This window comes from Bombus pascuorum, chromosome 1 (assembly GCF_905332965.1).
Source record: "Bombus pascuorum chromosome 1, iyBomPasc1.1, whole genome shotgun sequence".
Taxonomy (NCBI): domain Eukaryota; kingdom Metazoa; phylum Arthropoda; class Insecta; order Hymenoptera; family Apidae; genus Bombus; species Bombus pascuorum.
Window position 1 is genome coordinate 8,391,848 of NC_083488.1, and position 22,993 is coordinate 8,414,840.

General features: G+C 37.1%; 2 protein-coding genes across 6 annotated transcripts in view; one reads left to right on the forward strand and one right to left on the reverse strand.

Annotated features, from left to right (window-relative positions):
* The window catches only part of LOC132916297 (prolyl 4-hydroxylase subunit alpha-1), a 295,125-nt gene that overhangs the window by 265,708 nt on the left and 6,424 nt on the right, over positions 1-22,993 (forward strand). For all 5 annotated transcript variants that reach the window (XM_060976181.1, XM_060976188.1, XM_060976197.1 and 2 more), the window contains 2 exons: positions 16,029-16,351; positions 22,699-22,866. In XM_060976181.1, the coding sequence (XP_060832164.1) occupies positions 16,029-16,351; positions 22,699-22,866 (491 nt within the window). The remainder of the gene's footprint in view (positions 1-16,028; positions 16,352-22,698; positions 22,867-22,993) is intronic.
* Positions 1-22,993, reverse strand: part of LOC132916426 (caspase-1-like) — a 223,250-nt gene that overhangs the window by 26,401 nt on the left and 173,856 nt on the right. The window lies entirely within an intron of this gene.

Consider the following 22,993-nt stretch of genomic DNA (forward strand, 5'->3'; position numbering starts at 1 on the left):
CCTTTCGCTCGTCCTCCATCGTGTTGACCGCGGGATTAAACTAGAAATCCGTGAGTCACGATCCCAAAGGGCAATCGGGACAAATAAACAACCCGATGAAGAACGGTCAAATTCAAACCGAGAGGAACAGCCAGTCTCTCTCTCCCTTCGCCTCTCCACGCAATCTCGTGGAAATTCCAGAGAAGGTTCTCATGTAAATCGTGCAACGCTATCGAACCACCGGAAGTGGCTAAATGACGATCGCCATTATCCAGCGGTCTGGCGAAGGCTTTCGAGAGATAGAGAGCCAAGGAAGGAAAAGGACGAATATAGAACGAGAGAGAGAGAGAGAGGAATAGGGATGGTTGAAGAGTCTCCACGAGAGGAGTGAAATGCCAGAACCAGAGGAGTGGGATCGCGGTTAGCCCCAACTGGCTTGAAAGCTTTCGAATCGTCGACCATTTCGTGCGTTGCTCCAGGTATTCCCATGATACCAAGCTATTCCATTTACCTCGACGCCTGAACCATGGCGTAGAGGTGGATGAAAAAATGTTATTGGAATCTGACAGTCACGGTAGCTGACCAGTTTCCAACGCGAGATAAACTATTTGTCTGTTTTCGAACTTTCCCCGAGGGAAATCTAATGCGATGTTCGATGGCACTGTATCCTCCATAGAGTACTATAGACGGTGCGTATGGGTATGGGTGGCCGTGGACGGCTGCTTTTAATGGTGTCCGACAGACTCCTGCAAAACTAGGGTTATTTTTTTCCACCACATGAATATACTGATACGGGATGGTTCTTGTTAGGGAAGATCCGTAGTCGACGTTCCGCTTCAGGAATGTCGAGTAGATCCTTTAAACGTCTATTGTGGGGTAGGTTATTGTTATTAGTTTCCTAGTTCGGTCTGAGGTTTGGTAATGTTATTTTTTTTTTTTTTTATTTTGGTTATTTTACAATTTGTCCTTATGGACATTTGGTAAAGTGTTATATCTTGTTGGCGAAGAAAAAAAATAAAAATAAAAAATAAATATAGCATGTGGGCGGCTACCCCCAGCGGGGTGCCAACTTCGTTTTTTCTAAGTTATATCTTTTATGATTGGTAATGTTATGATGCAGAGTTTTTAGCGAGACAATGAATACGGTATTTGCGGATATTTAACTTGGAAATATTTTTACCGTTGCTATTGATTTAATATAGTTAATTTATTATTATTATACTGTTGATTCAATCTAGGCCTGATAATGTCGCAGTAGAGAATTTTTAGCAAATCGAAAAATGTAATATTTACAATTTTCGTTTTAATAAAGATAATTTATGACACTATATACAATTATGACACTTTTATTCATTGTAAAGGAGCAGGAATTTTTATGACAAAAAAACTGAATATTTCATGGAGAATTAATTTTTTTAACGATAAGAAGACACGATAGGTTTGAAGATGATCGATATGACGTAGTATTAAACTATTGTGTCGAAACATACATTTGTCCCATTTGTCTTGTTTGTAAATAAAGATAAAAACAGAACGGATATATATTTATGTTAGAATTCAAAATGATCCTGTTTAAAACGAACGAATTTATATATGTTTCTTGTAACACAACGTTCTTCGCTAGGATATGCAATTATCCGGAGGTAATGAATGCTTTGAGCAGAGAAGCGCGACAAGTGACACGCCTAAAGAAGTGGACAGCCAAAGAAATTAATACGCGAAGTAAATTGCACGGTAATGAAACCTATTTACGTTTCCGCTAATGAAACTCTCGTTAACTAAGGTGATTGTGAAAGGTACCTTTTGAAAGAAAAAAAAAGGCTTCGTTCAGCCATAACAGGTCATCCTCGGTCAAAGGAAATTTCCACAGAAATAGAAGAAAGAAACGAGAGGAAAAACAGACAATGAACATTTACCAGGACTTCAGTTCATCAGGAAATATTTTCATTCACTGCGCTTCCGTTAACGAACCTCAAGATTATTAAGCTCAACGCGGCCCTCAAACGCGGCAGGACAAAAGCGCTTAAGCTTGTGTCGCTTTCATCAACTATCCTCCGTTCCAGTAGTCGCAATACGAAAACGAAGAGAGAGAAGTGTAAACAGAAAGCATCTACTGGAGAATACCTCTTCAAGTTCTTTTGCTAAATCAAAAATGAAAAAAACGGAAATAGAATAAACTAAGAAAAAAAAAAGAAATCTAAAGAAATAAAAGAAAAGGGTTATCTGGATAGAACAATATAACGAGTCCAGTATTATGCAAGTCGATGACAAACTGGGGTAACAAACCCTGCGGTTCGCAGCAGGAACAAAAACTCCTTATCTCGAGAATGTCGCGTATACCTGGTTGCTTTATATCACCCGAATCGCCATGACATTCGTAGTAAAAGCGATAGGAAGATTAAAACAGAAGAAGAAGTAGAGGAACCTGTCCTTTTCTCGACGATGAATTCATCCGCGGTTCGCGATTAAAATGACGAACGCGACGAGATAACGGGAGACCTCGATAAAAAGGAACTAGCAAGCTTCTCGTCGTGGATCTGACATTTTTCACAAGAGCAGAAAAAAGGTAGGGGCAGGGGACAAACTCGAAAAGAACGAATAAAAAGAAGAAAAGCATTCAGGCGGCAAGAATACAGTGCTGAAAGAGCGGGTTCGTTGTAACAGGGTAGAAAACAAGATAAAGGTTGTCGAGGGTGTGGGAATGCGAAAGAAACGCGCAAGCTGCGGGGACGAGGTTCGATCGCACGCATATATCGCTAATTAAAATCTGTCGCCTAGTCCATGACCGTCCTAGGGTGAAAAGAAATGGAGAAAGGCAAAAAAATTGAATGGGTTGGATGGTCCAGCGTCATTGGATACGAGGGAATCGCGGATATAACGGGGTGTAGGGGGAGAAAAGGGTGCAAGTAACGGGCGAAAACGTCGAAATCGCGCTAACGAGAGGATTCGTTATATCGGACGTAGGCGGAATATAAAGAACTGTCGTTATCGCGCCTCCGACGTGTCCCTCGAATACGGTGCGAACGAATATGTGCTCGCCAGGACTTGGTCAGTTTTTTAATCGAGTTTCTGCACTCTTTCCCGGCTTATCTCGAGAGATATTATACAAACTCCTGGGTTTCAGTTATTAGAAAACGTTTTTTGCGCTTCCGTCTGCGTTGACGCGTATGAGGAGGAATGCACAGTTGTTGATGCGTGGCATTGTTTCGCAAGAAAATTCAATTTTGAAAATCGCGGGTAAAAAAAGAGAAGCTTGGGTGTAAAGTATGGTAACAGGAAGATGTTGCCGTATGTGACTCTATTGAGGTTTAATTATTTTTTTTTTTTTTTTTTTAATTAAACGCTAATCGTGTATTCTGATATTAACAGGATTAAGAAGTGTTTGGAAATTGGAGTGAATCGGTTTGGCTTTTGGATGGCTGGAATAATTATGCATAGTGTATTAGTCGAATGAATATAAGAGAACAATACCAAGTAATCAAAAACTGAGTTCTGGAAAAACTCAGTGATGAAAGACGTACGAAACTTTTATGAGTAGCTGGTATGATAACACAAAAATATTTGGATATTCACCACAGAATACACTATATAGAGCATTTTGAAATTTCTTTTGCACTGTTATGAGATACGACTTTCACGATTATATTGGTAAAATTTGGGACCAATCTGAGAATATTATAAAAACATAGATTTATTAGAAATTAATATACAACATATAATAAGCGTAAAAGTTGGTTCCAATGAATATATAATATAACCATAGTATCTCAGCACTAAATATCTTATAGCTTCGATGTACTTTCAGATTTACTTCACACTGAACCACTATAATCATGAATATCATTACAGCGCTAATTAAATTTACAAATGTTTCGTACAAAATGTACACATAATACATTTATAACCGTTTCCTACAAATGTTGGAATACCTTCGTGCGAATATATCGTATGAATACATAAATCCATGTGCATAAATTTAAACGTAACGCGACTTCTGCTACCAACTTGTCGTTTCATCTTCATCGAAAAGGAAATGACTGAACGCAGATGCAATGCTGACATGTAACGTTCATATGCAGTAATCCTAATCGGCACACAGCTGTACGCTGGTACGTTGAATCGAAATCGGTTGGAGAAACGAGAAGGGCGGAAACCTGGCAGATAGCAATCGCGAAAGCTCATTAGGGTCCATCGTGGGACGAAGCAACGACAGTCGAACGATGCTCAGGAGTTGTCCAGGCCCGATTGGTTTCTCTCTCCTCCTCTCTCCATCTGGCAACGAGTGGACCAATTCCGCGTGCAGAATGTCGACCTGTCACAGCTGTGGATGTCAGGTGAACGGTGTCGCGCGAACGGCCAAAGTCAAGCACACCTGGCTCGTTTATTCCGGTAATTTATACGACACCTCGTCACTTACGCCGACTAACACTGGTCCACCAGTGAAATCGATACATCCTTTCGACCCTATATAACCTGACCCACAGTGTCGACTACGATATACCAGCACCTGTTCTGTTTCGAGGCCGAGGAAAGCGCCAGTGGAAAGCCGGTGAACAAGAATCTCTATTGGGTTAAATTTACGAAAAGTTTGTCGATAATCTATTTTTATAAAAGAGGCTCTTTCTAGTTGTTTGGAAGTTCGTTATAAAATTGAAGAAACGTCTGACGATAATCTATTCTCATGGAATTACGATGTAATCAGATTGTTTGTGATCTCATTTCGTATAATCGAAACTAGACTTTGTAGTCTCATTTTGAACGATCTCAGGCTTGGATATGTATTTTGTTAAAGATTCAATTCTGTATCTCGAATATTTGAAGATTAAGATTTGTACTTTTGAGATTTGGAAACGAGCGTTTCTGATATTTGGAATTCAGATTGCGTGGAACCGAAGGAAACAGTGCGCTTAGACGTGACGAATTAATCGAATTCCATTGTTACGTCGCCATGTAGAATACAGATGGACAACTCGATTATCTCGAGTTCGACCTATCCTTAGAGCTTGTTCGCGACTCAGAAATTAATTTCGCTATCGATCGATCGTTCGTTTGGAAACCTGTTTAGTGAATTCTCTTTAGTGAAATTAGATCTGAGTGTTATTTATAGAATTTTCTGACGAATATTTAGATAGAATTGAAAATTCCTTGAATTTTAGCTGCGATTGGTGTATCGTTAACTCTCGAGAACACGAGATTTCAGATAGTAGCTGAAATTGCATCTAGTCCCCCAAATTAGGGACATGTTGAACAACCCTACATTACATCTTCAACATTCCCCACGCTGCGAAATGTGCTCAACCTGCAGAAAACTTAGGGACACCCCTCATTGCTATTCCCCAGCTTACATTCCAACGTGTCACTTTCTCTGTTCATTTAGAAAAATAAATTCTCCGAATTTTAGAATGGTATTTAAAGATTAAAATTCCAACGACTTGAGTCTCGCAATATATTGACTACTAAAATCCAGAATTAATTAATTAATTAATCTCATTTTATGCAAATCTTTACAGAAAATTTCACATCTTTTTATACATACCTGTAATTCCTAAAGTCGAAATTATCCTATTTTTTTTAACGAACGCACAAATTAAAAACTTTAATATCTTCCAAATTTTACTATTTCAATTCTTTCTTTGGTTCTTTTAATTCTTCCATTATTCCAACTTTTGATAGCAAAAATTATATACATTTAATATTAATATAAATTTCTGAACTATACCATCGTAGAAAAAATCAGAAGCTGCAACTGTTTCAATTTATTTCCATTTTTCATTCAATTTATTTTATCTTTGTCATCAAACGTTTACCACAAATTTCCAAAAAATTTAAGCCGAACATGCCACCAACGAAACATTTCGTGTTTGCCAACTGCTCAAACTTTCTCAGTCGACCGTTCGAATTGCAAACTGACTTAACTTTTCAACTCGATGAACTAGAAAATGCAGGCTACAAACATTTCGTAACTGGAAACAGCGGACGATTTAGCTTGACAAAAGGGTGAAATCAACGTCGAAAGGGGAGAAAGTCGCGGAGATTCCCGCGGACGCAAGATAACGCAGCGCGAAAGACGTTCGCGTCGACGACCATTGTGTCGCGTCGAGGACAATAGCGTCGGGGATGTCGCTATCTTCCGCTTTCAAGTTGATATCGTGATTGGATCGCGGTCCACTTGTAATTGGATACTCCACCAGACACCGACGTTGTCTATAGAACAAAAAGAAATCGCCGACAGTGGAAACGGTGACTTTCGTCGCCGACTTATCGATTCCAATTTCCCGACATAATTGAGACTTGCTCGATTTCCGTGTCGAACAAACGATCCCGCGCTTCTTTTTATGATATTATCGGGCATTTTGTGAGAATTTAGAATTGGCGAATGAATTAACGTGTCGCCACGCAGTACTCGTTGTTTTCGCGTATATTATTATGCGCAATTTAAAGCACTATTTTGTATACGAGTTTCTCTGTCCAAAATTGTGTCGGTGAAAACCATCCTGATTAACTTCGTAAATTGAGAAATGGAAGAGATCGATGACGTTACAAATATTTTTTAATATTTATAATATTTAAACTTGGATTATTACAAGTATCGATGTAACGTCAAATTTAATCGTTTTCCTGTTTTTCCAAAAGTTCCTTGGGAATCGAGCCGACTCGTTAATGGAACAATAACCCAACGTTTGTTTCACATTCCTATATGGAATGTTTTCGTTCGATCGCAGACGGTGTTTTTAAAGCCCTTTGACACATGTTTCGATAACTGCTGCCGTTCTCGAAAAATACACATCAGCATGTTGGTAGAGAAATGAAAGATCCATCTTCGATCTTCGAAAAGGGTGGAAGATGAAGAACGTTGCAGATGGAATGTAAATAGTGCTATCTGATCGGCGGACAGAAAAAAGTGGAGCATTGATTTTTCAAAAATAAGAATCACTCTGATAGAATAATTAAAGCGATAAATTAGAAATAAGCAAGCAGATATAGTTACGAATTCTCTTTAAAAAAGTCGACGTTAATTTTACCACAAGCATCTGTATGCTTTCGATAATGGCAGAAACAAACAAATTTTTATTCTAGGAATGTAATAATTCTCTTATTGAAGTGTGTTATATGCGACGATGGTAACGAGGGGCGCGTTAACTAATAATATCAGCAACGATTAAAATCCCCGTTGCATTTGCAGACTCCATGATCGACCGCAGAGCCGACGAAAGCGCGTAGTCGTCAAAATTCATCCCCTAAGCCCGGTTGAAAAACGGCTGACGCTCGTTTCACTCTTGTCCCTCGACTCGGTCAATTATTCCATGACATTTGTGAGTACGGCTGATTAACAAGCAAGGGAGAGAGGATAGGTGTCAAGACGGAGAATATCGCGAATCAAGATTTAATTTAATAACTCTGTTGGGATCTAATGGTGGGGAATAATTTATCTGGCTCGGCCGAGCGGCAGCTTCCTTGCATTATTAAGCCAGCCTCGATGGTCTCTTGGCTCATGCTGGAATTGCTCGCGACAATGCCAATTTTGCTATAGGCACGGACATCGTCGACTACTTAACCGCTTGATGCGTTCGTCATCCATCGACATGGATCATCGATAATTTATCGTATTTCGGAAATAGGAGAGCCGTATAATCGAATCTCAAATATCAATTCAATTAGTAATGGGATCGACAAATAGCTTCTTTAAATAGACCTGACACTTTGACTGTCACGCGGAAATCACATGTTTCGCTGAGGATGCCACGGGAGTATTTTTATTATTCAAAGCATATAATGGCAAAATAATAATAAATTGATAATGTAAGACAAAATTCTTCCCCAATGGACCGTTTATCTTATTGGTGGTCACGGGTGACCACCGTGGCGCCTTGGTAACAGTTGATAGCGACATATAACAACAAGGCTTCGTTTATTCCAACAAACCATTCGCATTTCTTATTTCTTCGCAAGCAAAACGTGCAGAACACATTGTTGAAACGTGTAGAAGATATTAGTAAACAGTATTTGCTCGTTCTATATATAATAGTAAGGTATGTGCACACTTCTAACTTCAATTATACGATTATAAAGCAGCATTTACGATTATTTTTTAAGGTGTGTTTATAATAATATTCGTAGATTGCCCCTCAAAGATATGGATGCAAACACAGTGCACCGTTAGATGCAAGATTTGTCCTCATTTTTTTTATTGATGTTCTAATAAAAATGTTTAATTGCTCAATGGGGCACTTTTTATTTCAAAGTATCTTCTATTTATCGGTTGTATCCAAAATGTCTTAACTGTCAATTTTCGTACAATTTTTACAATTGTAAGAAGTTCAAGCGCTCCGGTCACCAATGACTCACCGTGGCAGTCAAAGTGTTAAAAGATGAATAACTTTTGGAGACGATAGATGAGAAACGTAAAAAGTCACATTTCTTGTCTTTCGTAGAAAATTTCACGGACAGAGCGACCTTCTTTTGTTTTACTGACAACCATTTTGAGAGACACTCATTTCCCAATGACAGAGACGGACAGACAGAGAGACAAGATCACAGAAAAAAAGAATTATTATTTAACACATTGAAGATTGACGGAGAAAGATCGGTAGCTTAGGATGTTGAAAATCGATTCTCGATTTTCAAGTAGACATTGCACAGAACTTGTTATTTACTATTTACTGTTATAGATTGGTATTAATTGTTGTTTAGAGGTGAATAAGTTTACTGTACACCAATATTACTTTATTAGTACACACTTACCATACTTCAATCATGAAAGCTAAGTTGAAACTCCTTGCTATCGTTAACGCATATTGTGTGATTCATTATTGGAACAACGAACGTTGTTTCTATTGTGTCGTTGAGTAGAAATTAATTAAATTTAAAGTATTCAGTAGCGACTATCGAATTTTAAAGACGTTCATGTAATTATAAGCGATAATTGACTTGGAAAAATGACCGAGCAACTGACTTGGAGAGATCGATTCGTTGAATAACTTTTATAATGCAATTTGACTGATAGTAAATTATAGATGTACAGTGTAGAATGTAGAGTGTTAGGATGCAACAGATAATAGCGCGATACTTTGGAACTTTCAACTATTTTGGAGAAGAGCCAAACAAATAGGAATTTTGAACACTAAATACTGTTTATCTTGGATTTCGTTATTTAATTTGAAACAGGAACAAATATCCGGATATTTTGCGCCGTTGTTACATTTCGTCTTTTTCTACGGATGATAGTGTATTGTGCAAAGATAATGGAAGTACAAATGAGGTACTTGGACCGACGAGAACTGAGCTGAAAGTTTCGCGGAGCGATACTCCAAGATGTTAAATACAACTACGACCGCCTAACTTAATCACCTTCTGCACACTTTTAGTCGAGATATTCGAACGACTTACTTCATTCGTCCTCTATCGTTATTTCAGCCGTTTCATGCTTCAATCGACGATATTGAATATTAGTCTTACCTGAAACAAAAGAAATATAAATCTGTAAATTCATTTACCTTCGTAGCATTCACTAACTAACAAGAGAAGAGAGAAAAAATTAAAGACCAAAAGATTATACGAGTCTAATTGTAACTTATTTTCCACACCTGCCAAAAATATACTTCGATGAAATATTTTCATTTTAATCTGATGTGCGTAATGTATATATATGTCAACTCCCTAGAGTTCAATTTGCGATAGGGACTAGACATTATAGTGTCTGTGTTTACGGACAACATGACTTTCTTTGTTTCACGGACAGAGCGACCTTCTTTTGTTTTACTGACAACCATTTTGAGAGACACTCATTTCCCAATGACAGAGACGGACAGACAGAGAGACAAGATCACAGAAAAAAAGAATAATTATTTAACACATTGAAGATTGACGGAGAAAGATCGGTAGCTCAGGACGTTGAAAATCGATTCTCGATTTTCAGGTAGACATTGCACAGAACTTGTTATTTACTATTTATTGTTTACTGTTATAAGTTGGTATTAATTGTTGTTTACTCCTGTATTTCATTTAAATATTTTCACAGTAAACTCGATTTTCAGAATTCAGAATCGATCACCCGAATTACCCCGAGATTTACGACATTACATACATATATACAGATGTAGATTGTTTCTAGTTTGACTGTTTATCTTAACACGAATTATTATACAACAATCTAATGCAATCGTGATCTATCGAGGATCTAAATCGAGTCGTTCAAACTGACGTTTGCTATACGTAACGATCTAATATATCGAGAAAGCGATGCAATATGAACTACTAGCCTATAATACAACCTATAATACTTCAGGCTTTATTCAAAAAGCACGAACGCTCCTTAAACACGCGAGCAACATGATGCGATGCGCCATTTCGTTGGCAAATATACCAAATAATCATATTTCAAATCTAATCAGTTTCACATAGAGCAGTTGGAAAATCACGTAAATTTGTAGCCGGAAATGTATTTCATTTCTTGTTTCAATTTTTCTCTTAAGAAAAAAGACACTCCTTAACACGCGACTCAACTTACATAATTTGCTACTTTTTGCGAACTATGCAAAAATCACGTTCATTTATCAACGTAAGAGCGTTCGGTTTTTGTTTTAGAGGGACCTCGTTCTAAAATGTACATGAAAAATGCGACTAGACACGCGACGTGTCCGAGACTGTAATTAAGCAAAAATTAAAGATATCGCGGTGTTGTTAGTTGCGGGTCATTTTCTAACGGAATTATGTTAATTATCCTTGATAGGGATTATCTTTTGATTGATATATTCAAACGTGTATCATGGACACGTTTCTTCCGCATAAAAATATCTATAAAATAGAAATATGTACAGATACATAATTTTCAGATACGTAATGTTAAAAGTATCTATAAAAATGAACAATTCTTTATTTTTACCACTCGGGTAATTTTGATATTAAACGTATCAGGCATTCTTTGAACGGTTGCAGTCTGACGTTTAGGATTTCAGCTTCATTTTTACATTTATTATTTCAAGAAGAATGGAGTTGCTTTTTCAATTCAAATTTTCTATTTTAACTCGGTTAAGATGTATAGGATGGTTTCGCCAAGCAACAGAGTCTTCGTTCCCACGAAATATTTTCTTAGGAACTAATCGCGAGTTTCCTGCGAAACACCATCGAGTGAGAGAATTCTAACGAGCAGTATTTTAATGTTTGACACGCTCCATTTGCATCGTGTACACCGGCTGATAGAATTATTCATTGGTTTTAACGCGTCTACAGGCAATTGAAAATTTCACTGTGCATTTTAATGACGAGCTGTTACTATTAAGATCGACTAACATGCAACTCCGCACGACGATAGAGTATAATTATTTCGTAAAACTAATTTAAGAATAGGAATCTGCCTCGACGTAATAGTCAAACGATTATTAAAGGCTGGATATGTAAATAGATATTATTTAATGAAAAAATGAATCTAAGCTATTCTGTTGCAAAAATAAAATTTCATTGAACATCGAGATTATACGGGAATCGTATTTAAGAATATTTTAATCCGCGATACTGTACTGTATACATATTTAAGATGTAAAAGTACAAAATTAATTACATATTCCACTATTCCTTGGAATTGCGAATAATACTAAAATTGGCATCTCGCTTGTTAAAATTGACATGTTGAAATCACAGTAACTCGAGTAACAGCCCATAAAAGCGTACATTCGCAACGTCACTATCATTCATAGCACGTACATCATAATGATCTTTATACACTTCCGTCGTCGCGTCAGTGGCATGCTCACCTTCCCTGCAATTTCCGGTAGGAATCGTCGCGACGAAAATCGTGGCTGTCTCCTTTTCTCCGTTAAAATGGAGCCATATTGTCCATGGAACGTTGCACACGTACGTACGTATATGGTTACACTACTTTGTGATTTAATATACTCGTTCGTGTAGCTGAAAAGAGCCACAGATACGTTGCAATAGAAACAAAGAAGGTTTAAAAAGAGCGGAGCCAAAGTCAGGGAAGTTAGTGAAGGAAATCTCCAGAGACGAAAGTTGGAGGATAAAACAACAATAACACAATCTCTTCGTCGTTAAAAAATAATGCCATTATCCAAGTACGCTAAAGATCAACACCGAAATAAGAAGAACAGACAAAATACAACGATTAAAGGAATCTGCAAGCTTAAGCGGCGGAAGAGTAGTACGCCTGGTGAAAGAATATAGTCGTTGGAGACGGACTTTAAGACAGAGGAAGAAGAACGAGTCAGATGGAAGATAGGAATAGGACAATTTCATTTCGAGAGGCACAATGTATTCCCTGGATCGGAGATCCCTGCCGGCGATGGGGAAGCGGTTCCGCGCGTTTTCTTTCGGCTCTCGTTTTATCCGGTCGTTCAACCGACGAGATTGAGAACGCCGGAACGACGGCGAAGAGCCATTTGCGTGATCGGTTCAGCCGAGATAACGAGGGGAACGCTCATGCAAATGCGATCGAAATGGAAACTCGGCCGAAACAGCGCCGCTTTATCGCGACTTTAATTCGGCGTAATTCGTGCACAGTGCACGATCATCGGCCACCGTTACACCTACTCTCGATTGATCGACTGGAACGCCATGTACTCTCGAATTCTACGGTCTCGAGTTATCAAGAGAATTCTTCATGTTGTCACGTGTTACCGATGGAAAGATCGATCGAAGCTTTCGGGTTTTCACTTAGGAACCTAGACGCACACGTTTCAGTTTGAAATTTGTATTGCGCAGATGAAATCCATGTCTTGTAACGTTAAGGTAAAAGGGAAAGAAATTTTTGTTATCGTTAGATTGTTTAGTACTGTAATTATGGGAAAGTTCTGGAGGATAAATATTTAAAACTGTAAAAAGAAAAGCAACGAAACTATTTGTATAGATAAAGAATATTCGTATGGAAATAGATATTATACATTTGTATGAAAATATAATATAAGGAAGATAGTTACAATTTGGCATATCGTACGTAAGAACACGAATATTTAATCTCAAACGCGCTATATTTTACCTAAACCTTCAATAATTAATCTATTTCTGCACATTTCTTCGTTTCATAAAATTTATCAAAGCCTCGTCGATTTACGTCCTGAAAAACCCGCGAAATTCACATTAACCATATTAAACAACGAAAGCGAAAAATCTCAAACGCGAAATTCAACACAGTTCGACGTTATCCTTGAAGAAACTGCAGGAAGCAACGAAACGAATCCCATTTGAACGCACATGAGTTGGAACGGGCGTGTGACGAAGCAAAAAGGAAAGAGGGTGTAAAGGAATCATGCGGGAATTAATCGAGAGCCGTGGAATCTGCATGCGAGCCACGCGTCTCTCCCATCGAACGACGTATTATTACGTCGGGTCGGAATAGTCGGTTTCCCGGTCGATTCCCCGCGTTCCAAAACGGTCTTCGCGAATTATCCCTGTCCCCTTGTGGGGTAGAAGGGACGAAGGAAGGGTAAAGTTCGGTCGTTATCTACGGCAGGCAGTTATTGCCTATTGCACGGTGCCCGGCAAAATACAGGACTAGACTGAATAATTCCCTCGTCATCTTGCCAAGTCCTTTGTATTTCTCTTTAAACCCCCGGAAACAAGGGGATGGATAGGTGGGCGAGGGTGAGAAGAAGGGGTCGTGGATGCAGGGATCACATCAGGCTTTGTTGGAAAACGCGATCGCGAAACCGAGAGAAAATGGAACGGCAGGAAGCGGCGAGGATTGCTAAATTGTTTCATAAAAGGACGTCGCTATGTTGGTGATGCATCGATGGGCTTCTGGAAAGTGTTTCAGATTGTTGGTTTAGTAGGACATGCTAAAATTGTCCTTCCGTATTGTTGTCTCGTTTCTGGCGGGCAAAGGTGAAGGAATGTGGTGAAAATGTACAGGAAGGTAAAATGGTATTGGATGGTTCTGTAGGAAATATCGATTTAAGAGCAGTTAACGATAAGTAAAAGATATAAATACGAGGATCGCTAAATATGAAAGAAGTTTGTAAGAGATTGTAAACTTGTGGAAGAATATATGAAGAATTTAAAGACCTTTAGTATTTAGAGTTTGGGATCTGCTATTTTCAAATTTCTGGCTTGAGGCACGAGATCCATAGCAATTTCAAATATATATTTTTATAACATTGTATAAAATCTTCTGCGAAAGGTGTGTGTTCGTAGAATAAGCATTTAAATGTATTCGTGTAAGCTTTCCGTATGTATTAGGTTGTCCAAAAAATTTCTTTCGTTTCATAAGGTGATAAAAGATGAACAACATATTATTTTATTGAATTAGGTGTGATCCATTTCGTTCTATTTTTATTATTATGTTCGTGCATAATTCAATAAATTAATATAAAACAAAAAATATTGTGCGTCTATTATTTCCTTATAAAACGAAAGAAACTTTTCGGACAACCTAATACATAGAGTGAAATTTTATAGCGAGTAGCAGGCGAAAGCATTTGAAATATTCTTCTCCTGGGTTTTAAGGTACCAAAGATATTCTTATGACTAAAATAATGCACTCTGATCACATTTCACAGTCGATTGCAGTTCGAAAAAGTTCTATATTCTTTAACCGCAAACTTCCGTGGTGGATGGTTGAGGAGGAAAGTTATCATTGCTTTCAAGGATTCCGCAATCCGGGAACTTCCTCGTGGTTCAAGTTTTGAAGTTAAATTACTGGAAAAGCTAGAAGTCTATCTTCTTAACAATGCTTTGTGTACTACTAGACGTCCAATGCTGCTGTTTCAGGTGTTTAACTTTCAACCTATGGCAGCGGAAATTTTCACGCATTATATGTACGATATATACGATTTAATACATGTCACCTTCCTTTTATCTTGTCGATTGGCAAATCATATTTATGTGCTGTTTATTTACTATATCTGTTACTTTTTCTTTTTATTCTATCTTTTATTCGTTCCATATATCCTTCCATTTCAAAAAAAAAAAAAAAAAAAAAGAAGGAAGTGACGAACGTGCCCCTTGAATCAAGGGAAACATCTGCTGAATCACGATAAAACGGTGTCTGGTATAGCAGAGAAAAAATAAAGGAACATAGCAACCCCTTTGCTGTGAGAGATTAAATTAAAAAGCGTCTACGACGCCGTTTCGCTGGATTCCTTGCGGTGCAGATTGAATTTCCTAAATTCATTAAAAGGTAATCACCGGAAACCGGCAGAAATCAGCGTTTCCTCGTTTGTACAGTTGCGGGTGCGTTAACTAAGTATCGCAGCGGAACCTTGACTTTATTACCCTTCCATCGTTATGGAAGACTGTAAAAGATTTCAAGTATTTCGTATGAGTAGAGAAGCGAATGAAATTGTTTCTTATGGAGACTAAATGAGACCAGTTAAATGCTGAAAATTGAAGTATTTCAAGAATAAGAAACTGATTTGAATATTTAAACTGTATTGATTGAAAGAGAAAGCAAAGTTTCTCAGAAAGCAAATTGATCGACTCCATTTTTAGAAATCTTTATAACATAATCACGTGAATACATGATCATAGTCAGAATTCTCGAAGAAGCAAATTATTTAATTCCATATTATTATGTTCATTTCGTGATAGGAAAATGAAATAAATAATCGTAAATTCCACACTTCACACAATTATGTAAACAGAATTCTCTCTGCTTCTTCTTTATTTACAGGATTAATTATTATAACTTTTCAGCAGTTCATATATCTGTTTTACACGCTGAGTATAAAATTCTCGTTATTTAGATCCAGATGAAAACCATGAAAACATCTATCGAGATACAAAGGTCTTTTCTCTATCCGAAAGAAATATACCAAGGGCGTATTAAGTTAAAAAACAATCCAAGCAAGTTTTAACAAACCTACCTACACTGTGTCAAAAAAAAAAAAAGAGAAAGAAACGACAAACTTCTATATTCCTAACTAAATCCAAGAAACTCCATAAAACTAAAAGAAACCTACTGCAAAGACTATACCATAGAGTATAAAGAATCGTGGAAACTTTTATCAATTTATTCACGTTTCGAGACTTTTCGTTCAAACTATGAAAACGAAAACGAAACAGAACGTTCTACAAAATGAAATATTTGATCGTTGTTGCAGAAACGTGGAGGATTACGCCAGAGAACACGAAGAGGCTTCGAGGAACATTCAGCAGTACCTGTCGAATCCGATCAACGCTTATTTGCTGGTGAAAAGACTGACCACCGATTGGAAGCGGGTCGAGGAGCTGATTACCCAGGACGTGGGCAAGTCGTTTGTCGCGAATATCACCAACTCACGGAGCGACCTTAAATTCCCAACTGACGAGGACCTTAATGGCGCCGCTGTCGCTTTGATGAGGCTACAGGACACGTATAAACTGGAAACTGCACAGGTCGCAAGGGGTGTGTTAAATGGGGTCCAGTACAGCACCGGATTAAGTGGTTCGTATATACGTGCCTCTTCTTTGGTTTTTTATTTGCCTTTGCTGATCGTTTTCTGTTTATTTTTACCACTTCTTCGATGAGAATTTTACTTCCTGGTTCTTTTTTGATGAAGATTTACCCTCTTTGGTTTTTCGTTGATAGGGAGAGCTCTTATAGTTATCGTTCTTCTTCGGAGGAAAATTTTCTTGTTCGAGTTACGTTGATAGAAAGATATGGTTTTTGATATTATCTCGATTAACAGGTTCAAACTTAAAGGTGACAAAATCTACGCTTTTATCTGACGGCGTGGGTCATCGATGGGTCACACCTTGTTTTTACCATCAAACACCGTGACCCATCGATGATCCACGCCATTTGTGTTTCAAATTTTAATTCAAAAAAATGTAATTTAAATTTAAAAAGCGTATGAAAAAGCGCGTTAAAAGTCTCACTTTTGATTTCATTTTGTAGCTTCCGTTCATTGAAAAGTTCTTTCCTTTGCTTTTCTTCCATGAAGTGCAAGGTTGATCAGCTTCTTTTCCATAAAGAGCTTTCTCTTTTGCGTCCTTCCTCGACAAAGATTTGTTATTTATGACTTTCCTTTGATTCAGACCTCTTATATGTTTGGTTCTTCATCGCTAAAGAATTTATTTTTGGATTTGCATCGATAGTAGGAAGATTCTATTCTTTGGGTGAATTTTATTCTTCGCGTTTTTGCCAATAAAAAGTTCCTCTTTCTGGCCTTCCTTCGACTGCTTTTATGTTTAATTTTATTTCAGCAAAGAATTCTGTTTCTGAATTCCTACTGATAAGAAATCTTTCTTGTTGCTTTTACGTGGACTAAAAGTTTTCCTTCCACACAGAACAACGTTTAATTTGACGAACGAACAATTTTCTCTTTGCGTTTACGATTATATAAAGTCAAATTTTCTTAGTATCAGTATTAAAAAAAAATTAATTGCCATCAAAGAATCTCATAATAAAGGGACATCTGTTCTGCCACATATTTCGTGAAACTTTTTACTGCAAGTCGATAAAGCTTTCAGAGAATGTTGCCTAGGTTAACTTAGTGCAATGTTTTCTCAAAACATGCGTAAAGGTAAACACATTTGCAAGGCCTAATTTCGCCGGTGAGCTTCTGTTCGCGAGAGCTAACATCCAGGGAAACAAGACTTTAATGAATAACCAGCAACCGACGTACTTTTTATTTCTCTTCTTTTTCCTTTTCGCGAATTTAGGTTCGCGCTTCGGAACGAACCGAGTTTTCACGACGACGCTACTTTTATTGCTTTCACCGGCGGAATTTCACGTTGTAAACGAAGATTCCCTCTCCCTTGGTACGTGCCTTGGCTAAAATGTTCTCTCGTTTATTTCAAATCGCGTTTCTAAGCAACCGCTTTTTCAAAAACTTTTCCTATATTCTATGCAAAACGGGAAAACTTCAACCGATCTTCCATTCGCTTCCGTGAAAGCAAATGGTTTCCTCCGCTGAGCCGAGAGAAAGCATCGAGCTTTTTTTACCACGTTCCTCCGAATAGATTTTTCGAACAATAAGGTACGATTTCGCGATGAAAATGTTGTGATAATAAGGAAAGGAAAGAAAAAGAAGAAGCTTGGGAAACGAAGCGTCAAGGCGAGAGCTTTTTGGGCCAACTGATAACGTCAAACTTGAAGTGTTCGGTATTTTTGAGGGAAGATATTTCTGAGATATCGAGAGGAAACGTTTTAAAGATGATAGTTATTCAAAGATGGATATATAGAGGGATGAACATGTAAGTAGAAACACTTTGTTTCCAGAACTCACATGAAATATGTAGTGTTTATTCCTAAATCGATATCATTAATATCAATGGATTAAAATATTCGCAAAGATATATTTCAAATGTCTGATCAAAACATAATTTCCATTATTGCAAAATCTCTGGACAAAATTTTACGGTGAAAGAATTAAAAGAATTGGAAAAATATATACTGCTACTCAAAAAGTACAAATTAACTTCTGTATTTTATGAAAAAATCTCTACTAAATGTTTACTTTTAAAAAGTATTTCTTACGTCAGTGCGTTCTACGTTCGATACCAATGAACTTTCGTTGGAAATGTTTTTGTCTTAAATAATCGAAATTACGTATGCTATAGTACACTCAAATACATTAAAAGCTAATAGATGGTACTTCCACCGCCACAAATCAAAAAACTTCCACTCCGATAAAAACCAGTCTATTCCACGACAATAAAATCCACGAAAGATTAGGCATTACGAGGTAAATGATTCATTAGGAGGTACCACTCCTCGTTATCGCATTAGCCAGCGGATAGAAGAGGGATGAAAGAAAAAGAGAGGAAAGAAAAAGGAGAACACGATGGAGAACTTGCTCTCTTCTTTTCACGGTGAATTATTTATTCGGATCGGACAGCAGAGCAAAACGTAGCGAATCGAGGTGAATATTGGCGCACGATGTTACCTGTACTTAGCGATCCCCGACATGAATAATTTACGCGATTTCTTTCATCAACGCCGTGTCCCTTTTTCCAAAGCGGCACCATCCCTACGATTTCGCCTCGATGGTGCCACGATAATTCGCAGTTTCTGTTGTCGCCACCATTTTTCTCTCTTTTTTTCCTTTTCTCTACCCTGTTCTATTTTTTTCTTTCTTCTACCTTGCTCTTTCTTTTGGCCGGTAGAAGCTAGCGCTTTTTACCGCGACAGGGAAACGATTTTTCCACCAACACGAACCACGGATCGTTTCCGTGCATCATTTAAACACTACCATGGGGAATTCGATGAATATTGAATGGCTAATGGGGAATGATCTACTCCCTGTAGATTTGGAATATTTTTTTTTACCTTTCTTCGTCGACAATCTTTTCCGCCTTCTCTCTTTTTCGGAGAATGTGAGTTAAAAAGAATTGGAAAGTAAAAGAATAATACTTTTGTGAAGGGAGAGAATAACTGTGAGTGGGAAAATTAATCTCCTCAAGAATATGGAAAATATCTTTTTTTTTATCAATTATTTCGATGTTTCGCCAAAGAAAGCGCCGTAATATATTTAAGATCAATTTTATCGAAAACAAATACATTTATTGTTTGAATAGTTGATGTCATGTTAAAGTACAACATGGATGGTGACAAAGTTAATTAACTCCAAAGTGTTCTGTAGATTATCTTCAATTTAATCGTCAAGAGTATCTTAAGTTTCATACTAAAGCTACTTTTAAAGCAGTAAAAGTCTTTTTGTTTATCAAAACTGAAGCAACGTTGAGATAGAAAACAAAGAGAGACCAGTAGGGCTAAAACTAACAGCTCGACAATGAAATGTCGCCCAAAAATGTTTCTACCGCTGTATGTAAATATCAATGTTTTAAGAACCTATGAAGTTCAAAATTATGTTCACGAATCCGCATACACCATAACGAATTTCACGAGATCCGAAATATGTTCCAAAAATATTTATTAACCCAGACAATGCTAAACCAACACAATTAGTCGCTGTTAACAAACCACGATGAATTAACAACAACATTACCAACGGAATACGGTTTACAAAGCCACGTTATTAAAATATTGTTCAATTTAATCAAGTATCGCGCGGATCTAAGCTTCACCGCCTTCGTAGCTAATTGAAATTCCATTTAATTAGCTGTACACAGCGGACTAAATTAAATTAAGATAAATTTAATCCGAATAACCTGGTGAAAGCTCATACGGGCGAGAAACAACGCGAGACTTCTGCGTTCCACCCGCCAATCGTTCCAAGCTTCTGATTAAATTATAAAACGAATAATCTCTCTCCTCCATTGTTTTATGCGATCGCGTAAACGATTCCAGGAAAGCTATTCGCGATCTACCACGTTTACGATACCATTTCGAACCTCGTTATAGCCGCGTAAAACTCTGCGTATCTCTTTTATTTTCATCACAGAGCCTGCACCAGCTGAATAAACCGTTTTATTTACCAATCCACTGGAACTTCCCGCGGATAAATTCGCGATGTAACCACGAGAAACTTCGCAATCTGCACCGACTATCGAGAAATTAATTAACGAAGCAAGTTCTTCGCGGTGAAGGTGGTAAAGAAAGGGAAAGGAACGAGTTTTCCACTGTTTGGCAACGTTTGGAATACGTAATGGAGAAAGTTTGTCAGATCGTTCGACTCGAAAAATGTCAAAGTTAGAAAGAAGATTCGTTTTCTCAGCTTCAACTTCCAGATTTTTCATAGGCGATAATCGTGTGCTATTATTACGAATGTGATATGAATCAGTTGGTATTTTTCTACTCACATCGTTCCAAATTAATCTTCTGTTATTGGTTTTAATGCCATACACCAATTCAAATGTTCATTTCTAATTTGAAAAGGAATATCGTTCCTTAATTCTTTTATTTTTAATCGCTACGTGTAATTCGTTTCGAAGGAACGATATTATTAGGTTGTCCGAAAAGTGTCTTTATTTTACAGGCACGTCTTTACAACGATACATTTTTATACAAACATGAAACCTAATCTGTCGAACGTTGTGACCTTTATTTTGATAGAACAAAATGGATCATACGTAATTCGATAAAATAATATAAAAGTTTCTGGTCTTTAGGGGTTGTCTTATTTAGTAAATTTGGCAACGTCTGGTATTTAATAATCTCTATTTTTCTTTTTTTTTTTTGGAGGGGAGCGCCACATTCTACACCAGCTATCGAGAAATTAATTAACGAAGCAAGTTTTTTGTGGAGAAGGTAGCAAAGAAAAAAAGAGAATCGGGCGAGAGACGAAGTTTTTTTTCTGTTTGGCGTCGTTTGGAATACATAAACGGGGCGACAGAGAATTCGACGAAGGAAGTTCGCGAGGTCGTTCGATTCAAAAAATATTAAAGTTAAAGGAAAGGTTGTTTTTTTCAGCTTTAACTTTCAGATTTTTCATCGCGCGCTGTTATTGCGAATGTAATTATGATAATAGAGTCATGAATTATACAGGGTTGGGCTTTAGAGTCCTCAAGACAATCAGAAAACGGAATGACTCTGGATCTGCAGTAGAAATAAGTCGAAATCGTGGGAATAAATTCTCTTCCTTCGTTCGCCGGTGTTTTGTTTTTTGGAACAGTGCCACTTGGAAATTCTGTCGACCTCGTGAATTTTCCGCAACGGTGAAATTGAAAAGCGTAGATAGACGAGGAAACGATATATTTTTGGTTGTACAAACGGTGTCCCGAGTTTTTTCGTACAAATTTTTCATACGGATAGAAGAAAATTCTATGTACATATGAAAGTGAAGCTAAAATGTCGTGTGACAAAAAACTATAAACACTTTCTTTTAAAAGGTTATATTAAATATATACAACGGATCGATATATATAGTATATAACCGCGATATTGGTTCAATATGGATTTTATTCTAGCTTAGAGTTTCTTAACTAGTTGTCTGTTCCTGACGAGTATACTCGTCGTGAAGAAATAGCAATATTTTGTGTTACGACGAGCCCTGCCAGTAATAAAATTAAAAAATAAAACAGTCATCACATTACAACTTCATTCTATATTGTAACAGCCACACGTACTCTGTGCTTGACGAGTATACTCGTCGTCGCTTACTTTTTGCGACACATTTTAGGTGCACACTTTTCAAATAGATCGCAACAGCTAACTGTTTAATTTGTGACGCTCCGGAGACAGCGAATTCTTCACAGTGTGACGCTCACATACATAGATTATTATTTTATTATTCGAATAAAAATTCTTTAATAGGAATGTATTTATTTATTTATATTAAATCTCGTCTCTCCAAATTTGAGGATTATCGATGAACAATTGATGAGTGTTTTAAATATACATATTTGAAGTACATCAGGGATTTAAATTTATAACTACGTCTTAGGAGTCCGCGACAAATAAAAACTATTTAAAGGGGTCTGTAGTAAATAAAATATAAAGAATTGCTATTCCAGATTGAAGTTTTAAGAGCAATAGTATCATACATTTCATATTTTTACATATTCTATATTTCGCTTGCAAGTTTTTAATAAAGCATTTACGGAATTTAACAATTTTCTTACAGAGCATGTTAATTTTATTTTTAACTATAAAAGATTTGCAAAGTTTGTAGAGAAAAACCTGAGACACTCTGTATAAAAAGTTTCGTTTTTTAAAGGTTTTACTTTTACCTTTTATTACTTTAAGAGGAGTATTTTTATATTGTTTCATAGGTTAGTAGAGATTTGTCTTCTTCTTTGACAATAATTTTTCAATCGTCAGAACAGAAAAAATAAAATCTTCCTTCTTCAAGATCTTCAGTGTTTTCAACATAAAAAGTGTTAAGATTCAAAGAAGGAAATTTAATAAATTAATTAATTTGTTTTAATCCTTTTCCCTTCTTGCAGCCAGCGACTGTTTCGAACTTGGGAGACAATCTTATCACAATCGTGATTACTATCATACCGTACTTTGGATGCAAGAAGCCATGAATCGTCTTCAAGAGGAGCAAAACGCTACCACAACTTCGAAACCAGACATATTAGAATATTTGGCATTCTCAACTTACATGCAAGGTATGTACACCAACAAAAACAACTTCATTATCGGTTATTAATCATGATTACAACTGCAACTACCGACGACTAGAGTATATTTCTTGTACCAAAGAGATGAAATTAAATATACATGAAAAAGTGCATA